This window comes from Podarcis liolepis (assembly GCF_965112155.1).
Source record: "Podarcis liolepis genome assembly, chromosome: 1".
Lineage (NCBI taxonomy): Eukaryota > Metazoa > Chordata > Lepidosauria > Squamata > Lacertidae > Podarcis > Podarcis liolepis.
This window is the reverse complement of record NC_139554.1, coordinates 113,281,788-113,308,579: the sequence shown is the minus strand read 5'-3', so window position 1 is coordinate 113,308,579 and position 26,792 is coordinate 113,281,788. Positions and strand designations below refer to the sequence as shown.

The 26,792-nt window shown below is 41.9% G+C and overlaps 1 protein-coding gene and 1 long non-coding RNA gene across 5 annotated transcripts in view; both read right to left on the bottom strand.

The window, feature by feature from the left end:
* Positions 1 to 193: 193 nt before the first annotated feature.
* On the bottom strand, positions 194 to 6,660 carry LOC310704306. The gene is made up of 2 exons (XR_014524711.1): positions 6,548 to 6,660; positions 194 to 1,333 (listed from the first exon to the last, which is right to left on the bottom strand). It is a non-coding gene; the product is annotated as an uncharacterized lncRNA (long non-coding RNA).
* Positions 6,661 to 8,180: 1,520 nt separating this feature from the next.
* CWC22 (CWC22 spliceosome associated protein homolog) overlaps positions 8,181 to 26,792 on the bottom strand; it is a 40,958-nt gene continuing 22,346 nt past the window's right edge. For all 4 annotated transcript variants that reach the window (XM_083496223.1, XM_083496224.1, XM_083496226.1 and 1 more), the window contains exons 13-20: positions 26,126 to 26,207; positions 24,303 to 24,363; positions 18,973 to 19,050; positions 17,516 to 17,668; positions 16,789 to 16,916; positions 14,413 to 14,514; positions 13,568 to 13,770; positions 8,181 to 8,959 (exon numbers count right to left, since the gene is read on the bottom strand). In XM_083496223.1, the coding sequence (XP_083352349.1) occupies positions 8,424 to 8,959; positions 13,568 to 13,770; positions 14,413 to 14,514; positions 16,789 to 16,916; positions 17,516 to 17,668; positions 18,973 to 19,050; positions 24,303 to 24,363; positions 26,126 to 26,207 (1,343 nt within the window). In that variant the 3' untranslated portion in view covers positions 8,181 to 8,423. The remainder of the gene's footprint in view (positions 8,960 to 13,567; positions 13,771 to 14,412; positions 14,515 to 16,788; positions 16,917 to 17,515; positions 17,669 to 18,972; positions 19,051 to 24,302; positions 24,364 to 26,125; positions 26,208 to 26,792) is intronic.

Genomic DNA, 26,792 nt, shown 5'->3' with positions numbered 1-26,792 from the left:
CCGGCAGCAGGAAGCCCCATTAGCTAAAGTGGTGCTTCAGGTTAAGAACAGACCTCCAGAACGAATTAAGTACTTAACCTGAGGTACCACTGTACCTTATATGGACAGCTTAGAGGTTTTGATGATTAAGCATTATATAAATCCTATCAAAATACAATTATTCTGATAAACAAGCAAGATGTTCTAAGTCTGCTCATGTCCAGATTACAGATTTTATTTAGGAAAATGAATTCCAAATGCGAAAACAGAAATAGGCACAGAGAAAAATTTGGAATACCTGTTAAGACAGTGGCTTCACAACCAGAACTGCAGATCGGAGGGCTTTCAGATTTTCAATTATTTAACAAGAAGCCTTTGTGGTCCCTGGGGCAAGTAATGGCTAACCAGTTTTGTGACAGCTGTTACTGCATCTTGGTCTGCATCAATTAAGGTGCATTAGATTCCCTCCCCCCCCTTTTTTTTTTGGCATCGCAGTGTCCAATACATTATGTGAAAGAAGTCACACTGATTTCTGCCCCAGAGGGATAAGCTGTATTAGTCAGTTACAACGAAGAGTATCTTAAATGGCACTTATAAGGCTAAAAGAAACATTTACTTCATGGACTAGAGAGTTTCACCATGTCCAATGTAAAAAATACTGTTTTCGTTTGGCAGACTGCGGGTGGAATTCAATACTGCGCTATGAGAAAACATTGCATCTGCACCAGCATTTCAGCTTGCCAGATGTGTACAGCGTCTGCTGATAAATTAGGTGAATCCTACCCTATAAAACTACACGAAGAGAAGTACAAAGCAGGAAGAGGGAAAAGAATAAACGGGAGTTTGCCATTCCATTCATTCAAGCGCTTCAGATCTGAGTTGTCCTAACTGAAGTCAAGTTTTATATTTAATCACAACTTCATAATATGAGAATTTTGGCCAACAACTGGCATTATGGGGAAGTGGGAGGGAATTTAAAAAAGGCCAACTTGCAGTTTACACAGACAGGCGAAAAATCTAAGGGACTTCTGGTCTGCCAATAACTGTTTTGCTCCTTGTAGTCAGGAAAAAAACCCCAGAACAGTGCAGAGGGGAGGAGGGTGGAATCGTTCTGTTTGGCAATCAGAAATGCTTGCTCTGATGGAAGGGTCAAAAGACAGCAATGTTGAATTCCTCCCAAATTGGCGGGAGAATTGATTCCCTCCCCCGATTCACGTTTATGTTTGACGGAGATAGAACAATTTTCAAAGCCGCTTCACTTGTGCTACCCTCAGTGTTGGAAAAGCCGAAGTGATTGTTCATGTTTATGGGGGGGGGGGGGAGTCAATTATTCAAAGAGATTATAGAGCAATACCTGTCCCATTAAACTTTAATTAGTTTAATGCTAATCAAATGTCCAGTGCGCTTCCGATGCCACAATGTCCCATTACAGCAGAGCTTTTCGCACAGCGGCTCAAGAAGGGCTGGAGAGTCAGCATCTTGTCAATAAAGGAATCTTGGAGCAAGCGGTTTGGAACTCAAATAAAAGGTTTATTTACACAAAAACAAAAAACCCTGGTGAAGAATCACACATTTCAGCAAACACGCCCCAAAAGAAAAGGAAGGGGGGAAGGAGGGGCAAACACACGAGTGAGTTGACTATTTATACAAACTCACATTCCAGGAAGCTTAACGACCTCCAGCTGCTCAGTGACTAGAGCGTCTTGATTAGAGCTTCTTAACCCTTTAATACCAACACCCCCTCTCGCTCGTAACACTGAGCTGTACCAACCTTAATTCAAATTTAAACCTGAACAGAAACATTTATGAGATTGCGGACTCAAAGCTTTTGTAAAACCGTCTGCGAGATTTTCTCGGCTTGGACAATATTTTAGTTCAATTAAACCTTGTTTTACACTTTGGCATACATTTTGATAACGGATATCCAAGTGTTTTGTGTGTGCCTTGAATTGGCCCGATTTAGCTAGTTTAATACAAGGTTGATTGTCTTCCCACACTCTGATAGGTAGGGAACATTCTCCAAACAATTCTTGTACCAGTTGCTTATAAAATTCCAGTTCTCTACATACATCTGATAATGCATTGAACTCAGATTCAGTTGAACTTAAAGCTATAAGTGATTGTTTCCTTGATCTCCAACCAATTAGTGCATTTCCAAATTTTATCGCCATTCCTGACACTGATTTTCTATCTGGTCCAGCATCTGCCCAACTGCTGTCAGCCCAACATTCAAGTTGTGTGCTGCCCTCTGCTGATAGTTTTAAGCGAAACCTTTTGGTAGTTTGGAGATACCTTAAAACTCTTTTTACTCCTTGCCAAGCATGCATTGATGGTTTTTCAGCTTGTCTACACAGCATGTTGACAGCATATGTTATATCGGGCCGAGTCCACTGTGCAATGTGGAGTAGACTGCCTATCGCTGACTGGTAAACCCCGGGATTACAGAACTCTGCCTGTTGCTCAGTTTGAGCATCCTTTGTGTAACTTAACTCCATTGGGGTTTTAACACCAGCACAGTTGTCCATTTTAAACCTTTCCAGCAACTGCTGGATCTTAGCTTCTTGGCTGAGCCAATAGTTCCCATCTTCATCTTGCTGAACTTTAACTCCTAGATAAACAGATACATTGCCTAGTGATTTTATCTGAAACCTTTCTCCAAGCTTTGTGGCAAATTGTTGTGCAAGTTTATCGTCCTTTCCACTGTATAATAAATCGTCAACAAATATCAAGACTGCTTCTTGTTCACATCCCGAGCCTTTTAGATAAAGACACGCATCTGCTGCGCTCTTTCTGAACCCCATGCTCTCTAGAGCATCGTTTAAGCAGGAATTCCAATTACGGGCAGACTGTTTCAACCCATAAATGGATTTGTGTAGGCGCCAGACCTGGTTTGGCTTGTCTCCTTCAAAACCTGGTGGTGGCGTCATATAGACTTCCTCCTGTAAGTCTGCATTTAAATAAGCCACATTGACATCAAAATGAAACAGCTTATTTCCCTTCTTAGCTGAAGAGGCTAAAAGCATTCTTAACGACTCCGATCTTGAAGTAGGGGCATAAATTTGAGAATAGTGAACTCCTTTGCGCTGCGAAAATCCTTTTGCAACTAGTCGGGCTTTATATTGCAACTCCTCAGTAGTTGTGGGCTTTAAACGATATACCCATCGACAACCTACAGCTTGTTGCCCTTTTGGAAGCTCTGTACTTGTAAACACACCAAGAGACTTCATTGAAGCCATCTCTTTTTCCATTGCTTCCTGCCACTTTGCGGCTTCTGAGCTTGGAAGCTGTTGTACCTCTACATAGCTATCTGGCTCACACTGTGCCATATTTACGTATACACTTGTCACCTTAAACCGCTCTGGCGGCTTGCCCTTTGTGGCACGTTTTGACCTGCGCAATTGCTCCTCTTGTGCCCCCTCTGACCGTTGGCTGTCAGAATCTGTCTCAGACTTTATGTCTCGACGTGCCTCTAGGGATAAAGACCTCCGTTTAGATACCTCCCTTGGGCTTGGTGTTGCAGGCGACCTGCTTCGCTTTTGCTGTCTGCTAGGCCTAATGACTGGCGATGTTGGAACACTCTTAGATTCTGGCTTTTCTACCTTAGGAGAAGAACCTTGTGCCTGGTCAGAATCTGGATCTGGACCATGTGCACCATCCCCTTCTGGCTCATCACCCTCTGGACTTTCTTTCTCAGCATAAATGCCTAAATCATCTCTCAAAATGTCAGGGTTAGCATGTAAGTGAGTCCATCCGGATTGTTCACAAAATTCAGCGCTCCTACTGAGGACCACTCTTGTAGTATCCCCATCTGGGTTCACGAACCTCCAAGATTTGGCGTGTGGTTCGTACCCACAAAAGATGAGTTTCCTAGCCCTTGGACTTCCCTTTTTCCTTAACGCTTTTGGGATAAGTACATAGGCTTGAGATCCAAACACCCGAAAGTAATTAACTTTGGGCTTCTTCCCATATAAAGCAAAATATGGCGTAGTACCAATTACCGAATTATATACTCGGTTCAGAACATGAGTAGCCGTCTGCCAGGCTTCCGCCCAGTAACTTTGAGGAAGTTTAGCATCAAACAACATAGAGTTTGCCAACTCTTGCAGAACCCTGTTTTTACGTTCGGCCACACCTCCTTCTTGGGGGGAATACGGTGTAGACAGACGATGCTTAATTCCCTTTTTCTTAAAGAAATTCTGCAACACAGACCCGGTAAATTCTGACCCTCTGTCTGTTTGAAAAGCAAGTACTCTAGTACCGAATTCAAGTTCTACTGCATGAACCCAATTTTTAACTGTTTCTGCAGTATCTGCTTTTGTCTTGAGAGGAAAAAACCATGTAACCTTTGTTTTGTCATCTGAAAGACACAGTGCATACCTCGAACCTCCCATGCTAGCAACAGGCATTGGGCCACATAGGTCCATATGCACAAGTTGGAATACTTTGTCAGATTTCCTATTTGAACTGGGATAGCTGCATCTATGAACCTTCGCCCTTTTGCATGCAGTACAATCCAAATACTTAGCACATTTGTTCAATTTGCACCCTTCTGATAATTCAGGTTGCCTTTTAACATACTGAAAATTAATATGTCCCAAACGGCGATGCCATAAATGAACACAAGAATTATGGGTAGGCGAGTTCACACAACCAGCATGAACCTGTTCAACTTCATCTGGACTTGTCTCAAAATAATATAACCCATCTCTGCATTCCACCTGCAAAAGAGATACGTTATTCTTTGAAATAGTGCAAACCCCATTTTCAAACACAGTTTTAAACCCATTTCTATCAAGTTCTGACACAGACAAAATACACCCCTTCATTCCCTTTAGCACATAGGCATCAATTTCTGTTTGCAAACACTTCAAAAACACTGTGCCTACGGTCTCTAAGGAACGTTTAGTTGAATCTGCCATTGTCACAACTTTAAGGGTTTGCAAATGTCTGCAATTCTGCAAACGGACACTAGATGGCGCCACCAGGTGGTGAGATGCACCACTGTCAATCAACCAGCGTAGATTGCTGCCTTGGCCACGCCCTTGCATCAACGCCATTGCTGAAGCCATGTGCTGTGTGCTGTGGGAGTAGCCACGACCTCCTCCTCTTCTTCGACGTCCCCTGGAACTCCTTGTCTGGTAACTAGGGGTAACGGCCTTGGTGCTGTCTTGACCAGGTTCACGTGTACAATTCCTGATTAAATGGGAAGAGGAACCACAGCAAAAACAGTGTCTAGCTGCAAAAGCATTTACTGTGTTCTCAAACTCAGTATCCCCACTCTTAGGCACAGCATAACTCCCCTTTGAAGACAAACCTCTTTCTCTTTGCCTTTTATCCTGTTCATCAGCAAGTCGAGAAGAAATGTATTCAAGGGTTAATTCAGATGAAGGCATAGCTTCCAAAGTTAAAGCTAGAGTCTCATAGCTTTTATCAAGAGAAGACAACAAAATGTATGACTGCTGCTCCATAGAGAAAGGAATGCCCAGCTGTCTTAGTTGATTAAAGGCAGACACCATTTTGGCAATATGTTCTTTCACACACGCTCCCGGTTGGAGACGTAAATCAAACAAACATCTTGTAGCATGGATCTTGGCCCCCGCAGTGTTTCTGGAATTTAACCGCTGCAGAACCGTCCAGACCTCATGCGTGTTCTTTAACTCAGAAACATAAGGCATTTGCTCTGGTCCCACTGCCAAAACTAGTAGACCTTGGGCTTTCCTGTCGCGTTTCTGTGAAGCTGCCGCTGCTGCTTTGTCTTCTGCAGATGCGTCTGCAGCTGCCTGTAAAGGCGGTGCTTCAGTACAACTCCACAACTCTTTTGCTTGCAACCAAACCCTTACTCTAGCCTTCCAATCTTGCCAATTTTTCCCATTGAGTCGCGTAAACGGGACAGCAAAACTTTCCTGGGACTCTGCCATCCTCCCTGGGGCTTAGGAACGATACTCACAGACCTGTAGACCGTCTCCCAGCTGCTGAGGTGGCTCCTCGAGGAATAAGACGTCTTCCAGCGAGTACAAACTGCGCAGTGCCTCTTTAAAACTTTTCCTAGGCACGTTGCAGGACTCAAGCTGCTTTGAAGGCTTTCGTTGTCGGCAACCGCTTCTGTCTTCGCTCCAGTCCTTGCATAAATCACTCTTAACTGCACTCCTTATCTCCTTCTTGACGTACAAACATCCATAACCTGTCCCATTAAACTTTAATTAGTTTAATGCTAATCAAATGTCCAGTGCGCTTCCGATGCCACAATGTCCCATTACAGCAGAGCTTTTCGCACAGCGGCTCAAGAAGGGCTGGAGAGTCAGCATCTTGTCAATAAAGGAATCTTGGAGCAAGCGGTTTGGAACTCAAATAAAAGGTTTATTTACACAAAAACAAAAAACCCTGGTGAAGAATCACACATTTCAGCAAACACGCCCCAAAAGAAAAGGAAGGGGGGAAGGAGGGGCAAACACACGAGTGAGTTGACTATTTATACAAACTCACATTCCAGGAAGCTTAACGACCTCCAGCTGCTCAGTGACTAGAGCGTCTTGATTAGAGCTTCTTAACCCTTTAATACCAACAATACCACTATCTATATGGCTGGTATCCAGAAAGTTTGCCATTATCTTTAAGTATTTAGTTCTGATTTTGATGCAAGTTGAAATGCTCATCAAAACCACATTAAAAAGGTATATATATATATATATATTTGCTTTCGTAGATTTTCACGGGTACAGGAATGCAGGTTTTGGTGTCTTCGGGTGTCTTCCCGTGTAAGAGTTGGGGTGTCTAGGCGACGTTTCGACGAGGTCTCACTCGTCATCTTCAGGCTGGTGCTTTCGGCTTCTTGTTACTGGAACAGAGCAGGATCTCAGTGTTTGAGTTCCTATAAATACTGTTGAGGGGGTGTGGTGTATAGCCTCCAACGTTCTGGGCAGAGAGGAAGTTCCCAGGTTAGTGTGCCTTTTCTTCTTTTGTTCCTTAATTACTTGAGGGATATCTTGAGTGATTTCTTGAGTGATATTCTGAGTACCACTTAGGTGGGTCATTAGGTGTGGATTAGTTGCTAAAGCTTTCGTGTCTTGACCTCTTGAGCTTGTGAAGAGTTTTTCTGAGAAGATGGCTGTACTGCACTTCTGAGAAGATGGCTGTACTGCACTTAGTTCTGAGAAGATGGCTGTACTGCACTTAGTTGTAAATAAATAAAAGGGGGGTGATCTTAAAATCAGAAGAGGAAAAACCCCTGAGCAAGATCCAGCATCATGTGAGCAAATACAATGGAATTTCTCCTGCCTCTCTCTCTCCCACCCCCACCCCCCACATCTCTGGTTGGTCCACCAACCATCCTGAGCAGATTCTTTGAGATTGCTGGGGGGAAGCAAAGAAAGAGGAAATCCATTGTACAATCAAGCCACCAGATGACAACATTGAGCCTTGAATGAAAGCAATTCAAAATCTCAACCGTGTCTCATTTTCCATAATTATACACTTTTCAGTGGTAGTGAAATAATACTTGAGAAATCCACATGCCATCTTCATATAAATCTCTCCGAACCCATGAATCCATTTTTTTAAACAAAAGAAACTAATAAACATCCAGCAATCTTTGGTTATTTTAGTCCTAATTCAAATGACATATCCAATCTTGCCCCAAATATGCTGAAAACATCTAAGACACTGTTCTGTTTCAACTAGAAGAGAACTCTGGTATTGGCACTCTCTGAACTACAGGTTTTTAAGATCTAAAGAAAAATAAAATAAAATGTTATCAGCTGTGTAGGCCAGCTTTTAAAAATTGTCACCTATTCTCAACTGCATTTCCAAGAGCAGAACTTGATCCATTAACAGATTTTTAACATAGTTGATGCTTATTCCCTCCAGATCTGATGAAACCAAAGCCTCACATTAGTTTTCTGAACTTTTTTGAAGCTCTGAATGTGAACAATGTGGGATTATCAGGTGTAAACATACACAACTGAGTTCTGTAATGTCTAAATTCTAAGCAGCAGGTTGCAGTTTTCTCATCAAACTAATAAACAACCGCTATCAATGTTGTTCTGCAGTGCAAACAAATACAGGGGATTTGTTATTTCTGACATGAAACCTTTTAACGTCTGTACCATAATTGGAAAATCACCTAAAGAACGAAAACTAAGGAATGTGTAGCACTTTTAAAGAACATAAATAAAATTTACAAACAAGTTTGTAAAGCACTAATATTTCAGTAAAACAAATTGCTTGACTGTTTTATTATCAAAATAAACTACATTTGCTTGCTCCTGGAGTCAAAAACCTGTAAGCAGCGATCATAAAAAGATGGGTTACTGGAAACATTCAAAATTCCAATGATGTTTACAAGTACTTTGTACAAAAAGTCCTTTAAAGATGTTCCGTATGTTGCAAAAAATACAGCTTTCACCACAAGGCAGAAGTATTTGCATTTCAAAAGCAGTCTACTAGAGTCATTTGCGCCTATGTGGGGAATCGCCCCTGTGCTTTCGCCTGCCCTCTTCTCTCCTTGACTCTTTAAATTGGTCCGGATATTGCCTGGGCTCATCCATCCTGGGATTGGGATAGTTATGGGGTCTCTCTCTAGACTTTGATCTGTCTTTCCTCCGTCTGTGGAGTTCACCATCCTTATCACGGCGACTGTCCCTCCCTTCGTTATCAGAAAAAGAATTCTGCCTTTCGGCCCTCTTCTTCTTAGATTGGCTACTTTTGCTTTCCGAAGGCATATTTCTTTCCTGATCCCTGTCCTTTCCACCGCAGTAGCTGTTCCTGTCAGCGGAATAATCTCTGTCATGGGAGAGTTTCTGTGGTGCATCATCTCTCCGACTTAAGTCTCTTGAATTCCTGTCAGCATTCCTCTCAGCACCATTTTCCCTCTCAGGCTGCCTCTTCTCTTTTTTCCTGTCAGGCTGTTTCTTACGACTTCCTTGCTTTCTCTTGGCATCTCTGTCCGATGCTTTCTTCTTCTGTGATTTCCGCTTTCTCACATCTGAAAGGATCATAAACAGAATTTACCCTTTTAATATATTCACATTCCTTTATTCGCACGTCAAAATATATTGGCTTTATTTAAAGAACCTACAGCAGGCTTCCTCAACCTTGGCCCTCCAGATGTTTTGAGACTACAATTCCCATCTTCCCCAACCACTGCTCCTTCTAGCTATGGATCATGGGAGTTGTAGGCCAAAAACATCTGGAGGGCCAAGGTTGAGGAAGCCTGGCCTACAGTAAGGGGAAGGACCACCAATTTCCCACTGCAACAAAGACATTTAAGCCATTCTGGGGGGTCTTCTCAACTCTCTGGAGCAAACTGAGCTGCAGACAGGAGGGAAATAAACCTAAATAGACAATAAGGAATATTTTCTTCTCATGCAGTGAGACCTTTCGATCCAAGCTACAGAAAATTTTACAGATACTTTGACCATCATATTATCAAGTTGTGCTCTGGGTACTGAGCTTGAGTTAGTAACTGTGGATGTGTTCATTTGCTTCTCTTTGCTGAAGGTTTTTCCAAAACCTTGTGGGAGATATTTAGCTTGCTCTGTTATTTGGACAACCACTCAGAGAAAAAGAGAGAAAAATCTATGTAATGCCAACATTGCTCATACTACTATTTCCTACAGACTTTATTAGATTTTAAAAGTCAGGAAAGACAGTTCAATTCAGCTCCATTTTACTTTCCTCTCAAAATCCAGAGGGCCAAATAATTTGGACTACTTAAAAATAATTTTATTCCCCATCTGTGTACTGGTTTCATTTTTACATTTAGATCAGTAAACAGGTAGGGAAAGGGGGGATATTTAACATGGGAACTGGAACTCTAGACCATGTAAAAAGTATCTTAGGAGACGCATATTCTTTACCTTTACTCAAGTTCTTAGTACTCAAGGTAACTTCCGTGCTGCAACATGAGCACTTGCATGTGCCCTAGACTAATGGATGTGCATGCAGTTCTTTCTTTGTACTATTTTAAGAATTTGCAACTAGAAATTGGGACTTAAAATATGAGCTGCCAAGGTATATTCACCATCAGCAATAATATGCTAAACAGACTCGCTGTTGGGACGAAAAGATGACTACACAGCACATCACTGAAAACTGACCGTACTTCTTCCTACTGCATGTATTGTACAACATGCTGACCAGATTCATCTTCCTGTCTTTAGATAACAAGGAATTGGCTGATCTGTCTTCAGTGGCAGAAAAGCCCTCCTTGAAGTGGACAGTTATGCCAAAATGTTAAGCCACCTGCCTTTGGAGGATCTGGAGTGGGGGAAAGGGGGAGCAGAAATGTCTCCTTATATGAGCAGAAAGAGTCTCACAATACTTTGGATCAAAATCACCATACCTCATATACATTGCCTCTATGGTCCTTGCAACGAAGCAGTAAGGTATTGTTATCCCCCTATCACAGACATAAATTGCCTAGAATCGTCCAGTGATAAAGTAAGATGTGCTGGGCTTCCTACGCATGTTCTTAACTTCTATACCAGGGGTCTGCAACCTTTAAGACAAAAAGAGCCACTTGGACCCGTTTCTGAAGAAAAAAAAACTGGGAGCCGCAAAACCATTGCGACATTTAAAACAAATATATCTCCGGAGCCGCGATCTGACAGCGGGCGGGAAGGTGACGTCAGGACGGTGCGTGACTAACGCACACACCGCCCCCATGCGATGTCACAGCCAGTACAGCGCCCGCCACAGTGGGGAGTGTCGGGGCGCACAATGCGCCTCGTCCCCTCGCTAGTATCCACCCCGGAGCCGCGGCAAAGGTGTAAAAGAGCCACATGTGGCTCCGGAGCCGCGGGTTGCAGACCCCTGTTCTATACTATACCAATAAAATGAGCAGTTCCTGACCATAATGCTCTCAACACAGCAGCTTTAATGCTGTGTTGTGATATGATGAATTAAGTTGTCAGCAACTGTCCCATGGTCTGACTTTTAACTGAAAGTTACAATGAAGTTTCAAAAGGGTGATGATCCTTCACATTACAGTGGTACCTCGGGTTACATACGCTTCAGGTTACATACGCTTCAGGTTAGATTCCGCTAACCCAGAAATAGTACTTCAGGTTAAGAACTTTGCTTCAGGATGAGAACAGAAATCACACAACGGCGCAGCAGCAGCAGCAGGCCCCATTAGCTAAAGTGGTACCTCAGGTTAAGAACAGTTTCAGGTTAAGAACGGACCTTCGGAACCAATTAAGTACATAACCAGAGGTACCACTGTATTTATTTTCAGTCGTTTGACCTCTCAAATTTAAGTCTTCGATTTTCCCTTGATTGTAGGACTGTAAGTTAATTTTAGTGCAGTTTTGTCCCTGCCCACCCAACCTTATGCTGGAGTACAAATTTAACATGCTGGGCATTTTGAGAATTAATTCAATGTGGTTTGGAGACACTGGGATTTTAAAGGAGATACATGAAGGAAAGCCCAGTGGCATTTGTATAGAGGCATATAGCAAACTTAAGTATCTGTTAAAATATAAAGACCTGTATTCCCCTTTACAAAAAGATACAGTAGGGTAAAACCAATGAAGCTTTAGCACAATAGTCAAGTTTTATAGTAGTATCTTCTTGAGTTTTCTGGTACAACCCTGAGGTCTGAATGTTGCTGAAAACAAAGTTTTGACTCCCACTACTACTGCTAGATAGACATTCTAGATATCCTCTGCCAGACATTCTGGAAGCACTCCTCTAAAATAATGCAACATCTTCATTGTTGCAGAATTACACGAAGATAAAAAGTACAATTTGAACAGCAGCAAACTACTAGCCTGAAGTTCTCTTCACAAAACTTTGCAAGTAAAATAGAAGCTGACTCTTGCATCAAACAGTCTAAGTACCCCTGGCTTTTCATCATTTTGGCAATATTTCTGCTTGTGGTGTACAAAAAAATGAAAGAAATCGTAACAATTCAGAGCATACCGCTGAGACTATCAAATCATTTCATTAGGGTATCTTTTTTTCCCCCTCCAATGGGAGAAAGGATAAAACATTAGAAGAGAACGTATTAAATTAAAACAGAACAGCAAAAAGAAAGAAAGCAAGCAAGCCCTGCGCACTCTAGCAGAATCCGTTAATTTCTCACCAAGGACATCCCTGGTTCCCATCTTGCTGCAGCTGTCTATGCAGAAGCCATCTGGCTCTCTGCTGAAATGCCACTTCCCTGACCCCGCTTCCATTCTGCCTTCCTTTACTGCTCTGGTGTTACTGATGAGTTGCCTGGTAATAGCAATAAAAAGCAAACGCCACAAATTACAGAGGGCTGCTTTTCATGCATTCATAACCTACACTGGGTTTTTGTGAATCGGAAGACTTCTGCTCTTAAAACCCACCAATAAATCTAATTTATTTTAAGTCAGCATGCTTCTTGCCTGCATAAGCTCATGCTGGGCGATCATCTGCTCTCACAGCCAACTGCGTGCGTGATCCAGACTGGGCTAGCAGGCATTATTGGACTTAATAAGGTTCAATTATATAATTCATATCAACTAGTTGGAATGAAAAGTCAGTAGAAACACTCGCTCAAAAATACTAATTATAGAATGGAAGTTACTAGATATACTGTGCTGCTGTCAGCAAAAGTACCTTGGACCCAGAAAGAAAAACACAATGCAAGCTGTATTACGTTCAGTCATAATAATGGTAGAATGCTACCATAAATATTTTCTGCTTCAGATACACATATCTGACACACACGTACACAGCCAACAGAGACGGAGCTGCTTATTGTTTGTTAAACTGACAAAACAGGCGGAGAAAATAACTTGTTTACACACCGGCACTGCCGAAGGCGGGGAGAGAGGATTTAAAGGTGACCCTTTAGCTCCAAACACACCGTTGTTTGTCCACATTGGTAGTTCAGTATCTCACTGCTGAACAGCTTGAAGTGAGTTCTTCTGCGTCACTATGATACGATGGCCATGCAATAGGCTTGTTTGGCTGCCTATTACAAGGCACAACATGAGCCATTCTAATTATCCAGGTGCTCACATTTTGAAACCTTCAATTGTGCAAACGAGTCAGATCCGGTTTTTCTGCAGACTAGCCACTCACAAGTGTGCTCAAGCTGCAATTCCAAACACACCAACTAGGGACTATGACCCATTTAAACACAGCAGGGCTTACCCTGGGATAAAACTTTTTTTCCAAACAAGGAAAGGGCTAGTTATCAATATTTCTTTCTTTCTTTTTACCATGTATCCTTTTCATTTTCAAGCTAACAACTCCATGTGTAAATAATTATGAAAATAATCGTAAACCAGTCTCCCAACAAGGTGATCTGACTTACTGAAATCACATGGGGCTGTGGTTGAAATGCAAACATTTGTATTTGCCTAGATTTAAAACGTCGGCTTTGTTTTGCAATAAAATACCTAACATTATCCAGATTAGTCTGGGAAAGAGTTATACGTGCCGTTTTCAGGCTGACAATGCATTGTTGAAAAGACTCCTGCAAGTTTCAAATAGCTAAAATCAACAGCACACAGGAACTAATAAATGAGTAAATAGACGCTGCTATTTTTTTCCTCAGTTAATGTGCACCAGGGCATGCAGAGTAAAAAAGAAAGAGAAAAAAGGTGGAACTGAGTACCAGAGTCACTGCTGCGCTCACTGTCAGATGATGATTCACTTTCACTGGAGGACTCTGAACTGCTGCTGCTGCTGTCGCTACTGTCATCCTCTGAACTGGACGAATCAGATTCTGAAGATGAAGACGAATCTGAGGACTCCACATCTTGCTTCTGCGTCATGATAATTTTTGGTGCATTCTTCAGATGTTCACGTAGCTCATCGCTAGTTAAAACACATTTAGCACATTATAATTTACTTGGCTGGTGCAAAGGCAAAGCGTTACTTCTCTCAGCTGTGTGTCCCAAATGTGAACTCGTTTGTTTGTTTTTGCTTCACAAAACTGACCCAGGTACCACTGAGCTAGTCCCTATCTGCAAAGCCCCACCCTCTGTTTTCTGCTCTGTGAAGCCCCATCCCACCATCTGTTTCTTTTTGAGATGACGAAATATGGTACCGGGGTGTGGATTGGATTATATGACACCTGCCACTGATTTGTCCTGCAGACATGGCGTACGATGTGGTCTGCAGACATGGACTGAGAACACTCCCCTCCCCACCCCCATCCAATACTCCTACATGCCCACGTGTGTTTGAAAAGGACCTGGGCAGGTAGTGCCAGTTACACTGGCGATTTCCACACTCTGGGGGATTCCCGATGATATCAATCGCACAATCTGGGTTACGCACATTGGATTCTACACATGCAGGCTGAACAATGTGCCTCTGTGCAGACATCAAAGGCAGGGAAGGTAGAGAAGAAGTTTGTTATCTACCTAGCATGTATATGGGCCAGTTCATGGAACTGTTAACATCTCGTTGTTAACCCTGACTGCTTTTATTGTGTAACAAAATGGATTTCCTTACGTCAGTCCTCCAAGACCAATCGAAGTGAAGAAATTGATGGCGAATCTAGTATTTCTTGGGTTATCCCGAGGTAGCAAACCTTCAAAGAATGGCTGCAGAGTTCTGTTAAAGATGAAACATGGCAACAATACTTTAAAATGCTGGATAGCTGTAAACTAAAAATATACATTCAATTTTGATCCAGAGGTGATTTAGAAATGTCATTAAAAAAAATATTCTGAGCTACTTTGATTCTGAAAGAAGCAAAAAAAGGATGGTTCTATTTATGCAGCAGTACACAGACAGACAGAATCTATGGCCCTTTTAAAATGTAAACATATATTAAACTGCCAGAGATTTAAGGCAACTAGGTCCCTAGACAACTAACTGTCTCTCGTATCAAACTTAAAACAATTAGGAATAATAAAAGTTAATTTTGTAAGTCCAAAAATAATGGGCCTGGATCAATATATTTCTCTTTACTACAATAAGTAATGTCAAGCTAGCCAATAGATCAGCTCTGTCCAAAAGAAACAGGTGTTTTGTGATTAAACATTTCAAAATCAATATTGCACAGCCAGGCTATCTCCAATTTACCATGTACCTAAACAAGTCTTAAAATCTCTGACAGTTGCTCTAATTTGAGAATATATATATATATATATATATATATATATATATATATATATATATGCATGCTTGGGCTCGGGGAAGTTGCCCATGTTTCACCCCAAAGCATCTGAGCACTGAAACAAAACAGGCATTTAAACATTCTGAAATTAAGAATGATATTCATCTACCAGTCTTAAGACAGTACGGGTCAATAATGCAAGAATTGTTAGCATCTACCCATTTTGCTCATTCAAAACTCCTCTGCATTTTTCAACTGTCCAAATTTCTACACTAATATATGTTGGCTCTTCATATTATTTTGCATCTCATTCTTTGGGAGCAACACAGCAACAAGATGGTTAGATTCATCATAATTTACAACCTTCTAAAAAGATGCTTCCATTAAAAAAGAGTTTTGCCAGGAATTTAATGAAAGGTTTGGAACATGTGTTACCATGAACGTATGAAGTGAAGGGTGCAGATGGGGAAAAAATAAAAACAAGAAGCCAACTAAAAGTAGATGGTCTGGCAGTGGGAGGAAAAAAAACGAGGTAGATGAAGTGATGGCTATTGTGCTTCTCCAGAATGTTGATGTGTTGATGTGCTGTTTTTTGACACAAGATCAGTGGTAAATGCCAGGCATTTGTGAGTTAATTAAAGATGAGGCTAGTCTAGTAATTACGGTCTGGTCATAAATATGGGTGAGCCAGAATCTAGATTCCACTGAAATAATGATGGCTTGGAAGATGTGTGGTTCTCTCTTGGGGTAGTATTTGGAGTCTGGGTTCCATCTGGTTTGGGGAGGCTGTTAGGAATTTTTTTAGCATGTATTAGGTTTTTCACCTGTCTTATTTTTAAGGGGGTGTTTTCCATATTTCACTCTACTTCCCTATGTCTGTCTTATGTCATACTAAAGAATATTACACCCTGCACATTTTCTGATGAACGCAAGTATATTATGAGTCTCAAAAACAAAGCCAAGCCACAGACCTCCTACTTTTGAAAACTTAGATAACTCTATGGTAGTTACCTCTGCAAAGCAATCTTTTGAACAAAATGTGGGGTAGCCCCTAATAAGCAAATGATTTTAGGTACAGTGGTACCTCTGGATGTGAACGGGATCCGTTCTGGAGCCCTGTTCGCATCCTGAAGCAAACGCAATCTGCGTCTGCCACGATTTGCCACTTCCGCACATGTGTGACGTCATTTTGAGTGTCTGTGCATGCGTGAGCAACGAAACCTGGAAGTAATGTGCTCTGTTATTCTGGGTCGCCGCAGAGCGTAACCTGAAAACGCTCAACCTGAAGCAACTTTAACCAGAGGTATGACTGTATACTAAAAAGTACAGAAGACCATAAATTTGTGATCTCAATCTGCAAAGATTTAGTTTGGGGGGGGGGCAAGGGATGGGACCACAGACCCCCTGGGTGCATTCTGCGGACCCCCCCCCCAGACCCCTAATTGGGAACCACTGCTTTAGGGCTTTACAAATAAATTTGAGACCCTTAAGCAGGCATGGTGGTGCAAGGGCTGCCTGTGCAAACTGTTAAACACCAGCGTTATGTGGTGGCAACAGCCTGACCTTTGTCAAGACTACAGCCACAGCATTTTGTGCCAACCAGAGCTTCCCAATCAGTCCCAAGGGTAGTCCCACCTAGAGTGCTTTGCAGGAATCAAGTCTTCAGGTCACCAATGCATCAATTGGCTCCAAAGGATTACAGTGACCAGGGCTTGCTCACATCAAGACACTGTAAAACTAGCTTGCAGTGTGAAGCTTCTACTTACTCATCTTTCAATCTTGCATTAAGATTAGGAAGTCCCATGTATTCACTGAGTCCCTGGAAGAAGATTTTAACAAAAATCCTACTGGAGGACGTTGTAGTTTCTTCGCTTAGCGTTATGCATTCAAGAACCTACAAGTCAAAGTAATAGTGGGTTAATGCTAAACATCCTCTCCCCCACTTTAAAACAATCTAGTTTATTATTTGTTCCCCAAATAGTAAGTTCTAGACTTGGCTCCAGCTGACAGAGACAACTTTGCCCTATTCTTCCCTCCACTTGTGACCTCACAGTACCAGCCTCTACATGGTTCTGGAATGCTGGGAGACAGTGAGGGAAGAGGCAGGGGGAGTTGGGAAATTGCCTAGTGGGATTCCTCCAGATTAAAAGCCTTATCTGGACAAGAGGCATCTTTCTAACTAGAGACGGCAATGCCTGGATCCGGCACGCATGCGTGGTCTTTCTTTTAAGTAACAAATTCATACAAACTTCAGATGACTTCGCAGCTGCCATCACATAGCTTTGACACTTTCCGTTCATTTAACATCCGGTCTCAATTCCAAACAGTTTATCTGAACTTCTTCCTGAAATGAGGCTTCAAAGCTCTCACCTGTCAGTGCCAAAACAAACCTGGCGCTCAGCTCAGGGTATGACTTCTGGCAGATCCCACCTACATTTTTAAGTGTTGCAAGACAGATCAATTTTGCCTTTTCAGAAAGCATTTTCTACTCACACTCCACGGAAGCGAATCTGTATATAAAAGATGTGCAAACATCTTGGCAACGTTCCTCAACTTGTTTGTTTCCAGCCGGTGTATTGTGTCATACTGCTCTTTGAAAATGGCTTCAAATGCTTCCATGTATTCTTTTTTCAACATACAGAAGCGCTGAAAAGGCAGGACACAGTTAAGAAGGGGGGGGGGGGAGTGTTTAGAAACTGAATATGGAAGTATGGCGGACCAAAACAGGAAAACAATGAAGAGACTGTATAAATCTTAATTTTCAAATATTGGCTTGGGTCCTAAAGCTCCTTGGGGGCAAAGCAAAGACACTTCTGCCCCATGTTTGGGGTAGTGCTTTGCAAGGTTATGGGGAACACGAATGAATGGGAAAGTCAGTAAATTGCAGGTGGGCAGCAGTGTCTTCCTTTCAAGCAGCAAGTAGGGAGCCTCAGGCCTAAGACCTAATGCACTGCTGTCCTCCATGCTTCTCTGTTCAGAGAAAACACTTCAAACTCCTATAGAAATAGTGCTGAAAAAAATGGCTTGGATCCTAATTTCCTTTCCATGGATGGCATAGAATTCCACACTAGTTAAAGATGCGCTTCTTACAGCTTTGTAGACTCCAAATAAAAACCAGGTTTTGAGTTTTAAAATCACGGTTGCTAAGGGAAGGCTCAAAAACAAAGGAGAAAACCTTAACGGTAATCTAGCTCTAGGTCTTTTTTTGCGGCCCTCGGCAACATTGGACACCTGCCCCAGCCCTCCCAACCCCTTCCCAAAGCCTAGTTAGCACTTCCCCAGCTTTGGAAAGGCAGTGGAGCCCTCAGGCTTGCTAAGTTGACTTCGGGAACGCAGCCTAAGGGGTGGGGCATCAAATTTTGGGCTCCCTCCCTTCTCCCAGGCACAACAAAGCAGTGTGTGGCCCATGGGTTCTGTGTTGAAGTGCTCTTGACGCCACTTGGTAGGAAAAGTTGGGCTGCCCTGATCTAGTTCAGCTCCCTGGAAGCCAATGTCAGCTAGCCGGCCCGACTCGGAAACAAAAAGGAAAAAATACAACACTTCTTGGCTAGCTTTTACATCATGTGATTTCCCAAGTAATCCTGAAAGGAAATGTGTCCCTTGAATATCTGGCGTAACAAAAACACTTCTGCTTAACTAACCTCGTCCTGCTAGATTTCAATAAAAGGTTGCACATGAATGGTGCCAATCTACAGTCTGTTCTATGGGATGAACATGCTTATTTAAGGACTGAGCAGCACACTCTTGATTCAGTGCTTGATGCGTGAGCCGACGCTAGCCTGAGCCGAGGTGAAATTCAGCGGTATCCATGTTCTTCTGCCTGTGATATTTGATCTACGATGGCTCAACCTTGCATTCCGCAAACTGCATTTGTAAACCAGCCCTTTTTGCAGGGTGCTGAATGGGGTGTTTGTGCATTATGTGTGCCATCTACGGAACAAGCAACTCACCCCAGCCAGTAAACCAAAGAATTTCTCGTATGTTCTCTGCTGAGCGCAACAGTCAAGGATCATGTTGCACAATTCTTTCTGTTGGGAGAAGGAGGAAAAACTCATAAAATCCTATGTATCAACTGAAATTAATTACAGTACTTTTCTTTTTTAAAAAAAAATAATATTGCAGCAACACATACTGAAAATAGGAAGCCAGAGATTTATTTGCACACCTAATGAAAGTGTGAAATACATTAGAAACACATTAGCAATAAATTATAGTAAGAATAATAATAATAATTTATTATTTATACCCCACCCATCTGGCTGGGCTTCCCCAGCCACTCTGGGTGGCTTCCAAAAGAATACATCAAAAGAATACATCAAACATTAAAAGCTTCCCGAAACAGGGCTGCCTTCAGATGTCTTCTGAAAGCCTGGTAGTTGTTGTTCTCTTTGACATCTGGTGGGAGGGTGTTCCACAGGGAAGGCGCCACTACCGAGAAGGCCCTCTGCCTGGTTCCCTGTAACTAGGCTTCTTGCAGTGAGGGAACCGCCAGAAGGCCCTCGGTGCTGGACCTCAGTGTCTGGGTAGAACGATGGGGTTGGAGACGCTCCTTCAGATATACTGGACCAAGGCCATTTATAGGTTAAATGACAACGCTGCGGGATTCAATAATAGCAATTCTACGTATATCAACCTACCCTGACTTGCTTTCGGAAGAGGAAATCACTCTTAAAAGGGATTTTTAAAAATAATATAATCTTCCACTAGTAAAGGATTACGACCTAGCCTTTTAATTCTTTTTGCTACAATATGGCGTACTGAAACATTTCTCTTCAACACACTGTGTTGACAAAACACAAGCTGGTTTTACAGTTACTCTATATTAAACAAGACCAAAACCAAAAATATATTCAGAAAGAGACTGTTACTTTGTGGTGGTGGTGGTGAGGGCAAACTAATCTGTCTCTTAAAAGCTTTCTTTTCTAATATATATCATTAGTTTAATATATCAGGGCGCATATTAACTTTCTTGCATTGTTTTATTGTAGTAATGTTGCAGTCAATCAGTTTCCATACAATAAAACAGGGCAAAGTGCTGATGTTGTTACTGGTGGAGTCAGCATGACTTGCAGAACAAATTACTTTCTGCTCTCTTAACTGCAGTTACAACATTTTAATATCCCCTGTGGGTTAAAGTAATTAAATATTTTAACATTTTAATTAAATATTACAATGATTCCTAGCAGAATATCTCAAGTAGCCACGTGCAGGAAAACAAATTTGCCTATAAAGACACTCCTGCTTCCACCTTCCAAAAGGAGGAGAGGCTGGGACCAAAGTGCCCGTCTTCAAGATTAAACGTTAACATGTTTTTAATTACTGTATATGATGGAAGGCAGGGATTCAGTGGCAGCTTCAAAGCTGAATAGCCATTTAGGTTTTTAAACCTTTTTGTAAAAGCAGCACTAGAATTTTCACAGCTGAGTCCTCAACCCTTCATTACTGTGCTTTGCTTTCTTCAAGTTGGGCTTTGTTTAAAACTTGCCATTTAGGTTTTCAAACCATTTTTGTAAATTCAGTATTAGTAACTGTACTTTTGAGTCCTCTATCCTTTATTACTGCGCTTTGCTTTACCTAGGTCGAGCTAGGATTATAATACTTCAGAATTTTGGAGGGGTTCTACCCTTTTTTGAATTTTGGTCATTTAAAGTTTATGATTTTTCTATTTCCTTCTGAGGAAACTGAATAGTTCTGTGAAACGAGCCTTATGGTGAAGATACCCAAAGCTGCCTATAAAAAAATTACGGGGTTCTCTCCTGCTGTTTCTAATATTAATAACTGACTAGTAATCTATTAATTAAAATGGATCTACTCTTGAGTATAACTTAGCCAGCTATACCCCCCCCAAAAAAATTAGAATCACAGAGACCCTCCAAAGGTCATCTAGTCCAACTCCCTGCAATGCCGGAATCTCAACTAAAGCATCCATGACAGATGGCCATCCAGCCTCTGGTTAAAGGATGAGCACTGTGTTTATCCCAGCTGGACAACTAAAAAAGAACTATCAACAAAAGAACAGTCTTGTGGCACCTTAAAACATAACAGGTTAATTATAAGGAATATAAATGTCTTGATTTCTTTAGGTGCAACAAGATTCTTTCATCGTTGCCATTTTTTCTGCAGAAGATCAACACATCTCAAGGCAGCTGACGCAGAAACAGGTAACGAAGTTGCAAATTCCGAAGAGCGAGGGCAGAAGATGCAGAGGGTTTTACGTCTGCAGACCTTCCGCCATTTCTAAATTCTCCCTCTCAAGTTTTAATCCAAAGTCACCACCACCTGCTTCTATTTACCCCGAAGGCTTTTTACCACCAGATCGCTTCTCTCTCTCTCTCTAGGCATCAAGGATGTTCCTCAGATGAAAGCAGACAAAATAGTCAAAGGCAATCTTCTAACAGCATCTGGCTCCTTGGCAAGGTTTGCAGGCAACCGTGTTGGCTCTCTCTCATCTGCTTAGTTCTGCTGACCATTTTCTTACAGTATATATATATATATATATTTACTTAAAAGCAACCTGATTCTCCATTTGAGACTAAGTGGTGCAAAACAGAACCATGCTGCCACCTCCTTCCCTGCACTTGCTAATCAGACTTAACATTTTTAGCAATTCACTGAGAAGGAACTATTTTTAATCTATTGAATTTGTAGGGTCAGCAGTGACGAGACGCGGTTGCGTAAGAGTATTTTATGTAAAAAAGCAAAAGGTATAAAGGTAAAGCTTAGGCAGAATCATTATGGCACAATCTTATATCGCAGTATGCCTAGTCACGTATATTTGCAAAACAAAAAGCTGGAATGATTTAAGTTGGATTGATCAGACTTGACTCTAGATTAAAAGACCTGCTTTCTCTGTGCTGCTATGGCCTGGGGCTACCAGGATAACTCTAACGGACAGATGGCCCTTTCAATTGTGGAAGAGTGATCACAGTCCTTCATCTTTAAAATAAACTCCATTTTTAATATTAATGTTGTATTGAATAGTTTACGTTCTATCAGTACAGCGAAACAAAAAAAAGGAAGCTAAAATAAAACCGGAATTGGGGCAGAGTGCAACTGTTAGGGGGAGACATTCATAGGTTTTGTTCATTTACAAGGTTATAAAATAAGAGTTCAGTGTAGGCTTGCCATGTAGTTTGGCAAGTATTTAATTTCTCTGTAGCTAGTTCACATAAGGCAAACTCCCATACATGACTCCTAGTCTCCTCCACCACTTTCCAAGATGTTTGAGGCGGTCCTGCAGCCACTACAAGGAAGTGCCTAACATGTCCCTGATCAACTAGAAACTTTCAATGGCAGAAAGTTCTACTGCAAAAGAGAGTAATGGTTATGCCGTCAGAAATGAATTTAGAAGGCTGCTTACAAAAATAAGTGGGAAGTGGCAAGACATGGGGATAGCAAAGGGTACAGATTTTGCAGTGTGCAGTCCTAAAATCCAGCCTGATTTGGACACAGCATAAAGTCTTGGTTTAATGCTATGTAAATGAGCAGGCATGAGACTTGAAGTTGTGTGTTCCCTCTCCCTCTCCCATCTAGTGAAGCCGTAAAGAGAATGGAAGCATCCACATTCCGTTTTCCACCAACAGCGGTTTATCGCTGCAGCCCAAATGGGCAAACTGCGGATGATTTAAAGTAACGATTTACTAACATGTCATGATGCTAAGAAACGGCAGGCTCCTGCTTTGTTCTAATAGACCATGGTTTATTATGCTTCAGGTGTGCAACAATAAACTGCAGTTAACAAGGAAAATGGAAAGTAGGTGCTTCCAGTGCCTTCCTCATGGCTGGTACCAGATGATAGGCAAGTTTCAGCCTGAGGTTTTGCTCTCATGTGGCAGAACTATGAAATGGGCTACTCGTTCATAAAGGGGGGAAAGGCCAAGGAAGAACCGGGCACCTCTCTTCCCCCATGATGAGTGTGGAGACGGTCTGTAAAGCGCCATGAAATCTCCAGGCTTCCTACAGGCATCGGGTTGGCCATTGTGAGCACAGGATAATAGACTAGATGGGCCACTGGCTCAATTTATGTTCCGGTATATGTGTGCATCTCCTGACCCGCCAGGAGGGCACAAAGAAAGTATGCACATGTTCCAGAGGGGGAACTTTCACAACTCCGGTTTTCTTCCCTTTCTCTCTTTCCTCCATGTTGTTGTTGTTGTTGGTGTTGAGTTGTTTAGTCACGTCCAACTCTTCGTGACCTCATGGACCAGAGCACGCCAGGCACTCCTGTCTTTGCCCATGGAGTTTTCTTGGCAGGGATACTGGAGTGGCTTGCCAGTTCCTGTTCCGGGTGGATCACGTTTGGTCAAAACTCTCCACTATGACCTGCCCATCTTGGGTGGCCCTGCACAGCATAGCTCATAGCTTCTCTGAATTATTTAAGCCCCTTCGCCACAGCAAGGCAGTGATCCATGAAGGTGAAAACCTCCATAGGACCATTTAATACTTGTTTCAGCAAAACAACACACACAGTTCAACTTTGTCAGACTATTTTCTTTTGCACTCAGAACTGCTCAGCTGCAGTGTTTCTCGTTCAACGACAAAACTGCATTTCAGCACAGCAAACATTTTAAAGCACAGAACCTTATTTATTCCATTCTGAGGGGATGTTAGGAGTATGAAGGAACACCAACAATGTTAGCGACCAAAATTTGCTTTACATTCGTACCTTGGTTCTCAAATGGAATCCATTCTGGAAGTCCGTTCGGCTTTCGAAAACAAAGGCACAGCTTCAGATTGGCTACAGGAGCCATGGAAGCCGCGTCGGACGTTCAGCTTCAAAAAACAGTTTGCAAACCGGAACAGTCCCTTCTGGGTTTGCGGCATTCAGGAGCCAAAACATTCGAGAACTAAGCTGTTCGAAAACCAAGGTATGACTGTACTATAAATACTAGAATCATCACCATCATTCTCTGGAAGAAATGGCTTTACAGTGGTACCTAGGGCTACATACGCTTCAGGTTACAGCCTCCGCTAACCCAGAAATAGTGCTTCAGGGTGAGAACAGAAATTGGGCTCTGGCGGCGCGGCAGCAGCGGTAGGCCCCATTAGCTAAAGTGGTGCTTCAGGTTAAGAACAGTTTCAGGTTAAGAACGGCCCTCCGGAACGAATTAAGTACGGTATGTAACCAGAGGTACCACTGTAATTTCATTTTAGCTGATCTGCTATGCATTATCCAGTATACTATATGATTAGTTACGTCAATATCTGAATGAGGGGGGTGGGGAAAGATGCTTATTCCAGAAATAGGAAAGAGAAGAAAAAAGGAATTAGGAAGACTTACTGTCTGGCTTTCAGGAAAATCCATCTTCAGCAATTTATGAGCACATTCTTCAAAGTCTAAACTGTAAAAGGGAGGGGGCAATTTGTCTCCAGAACCACAGCAGCTTAAAACATTTCTATGCTGACAACAGTATTTTCTGCATTAGAAAGCCTAAATATTGTGTGCCTGAAACAGACTTTGTTGAAATACCCAAGCAATACTGGGTTCAGCTAGTCTTCCAGGCTGAGAATTAAATCGGCTGTCCTTCAGTGTTTTGGGGTGTGAGAATCCAAAATCTCCCTCCATTTCACTCATCAGACATAATCCCAACAATCATCATTGCTCCATGGACGTTAGATCTAATGGATGCTAACATGTGCACAGTTGCAAGAAGTTCATTAAAAAGAAAACTGTATTGATCAGTACTGTTACAGATGGCAACTGAAAGTCCACCACAGCATAAAAAAATTAAAATCTGTTATTTTATTCAAAAAAGTATAAAGAATGCAGCAAACTTTTAATCTTTTTCAGTGTTGAAAAAAATGTATTTTAGCCATTTCACATTTTTATAGGAACTATGTCCAAAATCAATAATTTTCAGACAGTTTAAAAACAAGGTGACTCCCATTTGTGAGTCATGGTTGCTATAACATCATGTTAAACAGAAAGCAGAAAGTCTAGCAATTAAACAAATGAGAACATGATGTCCTTCTTTGAAAAATCTTAAAATGTTGTTTCAGAATGTCCTCCCACAGAAAGTATTAATATTTGATATTTGATGAAAGGGGGACACTATAAACATCCTGTTAATTAACAATGTTTCCTTACACTAAGCAAACCTTTTTCCTTCTCTCCCTCTTACACACAGACAGACAGACAGAAAGACAGACATAACACTAAATTATCATCTAGTACGAGGTGGAGGAGCCTGAAAGGGCTTGAGCAAAGCACACCATTTATATTTTTCTCCCCACACCTTCACCCCCAAATCCCATGGGACTAGAAAGAGAACTTTGCCAGAGTTAGTTTCATTTTTAAAGGAATCCTGAGCATTAAGTTCAAACTAGGGAGGCCTGGTTCGAACCAAACTCTGGCTACTTTAAAAAGCCAGCTTCATAACCCAAGATTTGAAATTGGATAATGACTAGTACTAGTTCTAAAGCAGGGTTTGAATGCAAGCCAAGACACACTTCTTTAAAAAGGGAAACTAAACTCTGACTAGGTTCTCTTTTCAACTGGGTGGGAGAAGGAGATGCTTCAAACAGGCTTGTTTGGGGTCATCAGCATAGCGCTAAACCATGGTTCTGCTTTATGTGTGAACAAAGCCATACCATTTAAACCAGACCATCTCAGTTTTCACCTAGAGATTCATTATAGCAGCATCTATAGCAATGAGAAATACATTATTCTAAAGATTTAGCTCTAAGAATTCTGCCTCACATGAGCATCTATAACAGGGTGGTCCAAGGGCTTTGACAGGGTTCTAGAGTCCTCCCTCTCCCAAAGCCTAGTTAGCTCTTTCCCAGCCTTGGGAAGGAGGTGGGAGAGCACTAGAGCTCTGCCAGAGCCTCATGTCTCCTTCACAAATCCCAGTGCCTCACTTACAGGGCTTTGGGAAGGTAGCACAAAGGCTGGGAGGTGGCCTGCCAAATTTTGGCCTTGCCCCATTCCCGGACGCGACAAAGCCGCATGCAGCCCATGGGTTTCATTTCGAAGGACTATTGCAGCCCCCTTGGTATGAAAAGTTGGGCCGCTCTGATCTAAAACTTGCTAGCTTCCAAAAAGTATTTGCAATCATGGTGCAAAGGAGCCACATTTCAAACAAAAATTATGTTTCATTTTACCTTGACTGAATTGCTAGGTAAATGGTTCGTCGGAAGGAGACCAAGTTGATTTCTGTTTTATCATGGATAGTCACTTTTTGCCCTTGAAGATTCAGAGCAGGGGGAGAGAGAGAGAGACAGACATAGGTTTCATGGTTAAAAAAAATCTGGAATGGTTGATTACTTCAAAGACTGCTAATATACCATTGAGTATACAAATGCAAATAAACTATTTGTGAAGGAATAAACAGCAGTATTTATTTAATTTCAAGTTAAAGAAGAAAGCATTGAAATTCCAGAGCACAATAGGCAACCTGACTTAGTGTCCCCTCACAGCCACAACTGGGCAACGTACTGATACGCCATCCAAAATTGGTTTGAAATCTACATTGTGATAACTGTTTCGTAATATTTGACACGGCAATATGTCATGAATCACGATGTGTGTGCGTGCTATGTAAAAAAATTCCAGGATGGGAAAAACTGTGAAGCCGGTCATCGCTTCTCTCATGATTCCTTCTGCCCCGTTGCTCTGTACCGTAAAGTACCAGTTTTAGACCCCTTAAGCAGTAGCAGTTGCAGAACATTATCCCGTTCGCCTCTACGGAGTTACATCCTTATTTCAGACATCGTGATATATCATCAGTATATCACAATGTTTAGCTGATGATGTTGAAAACCAGGTATC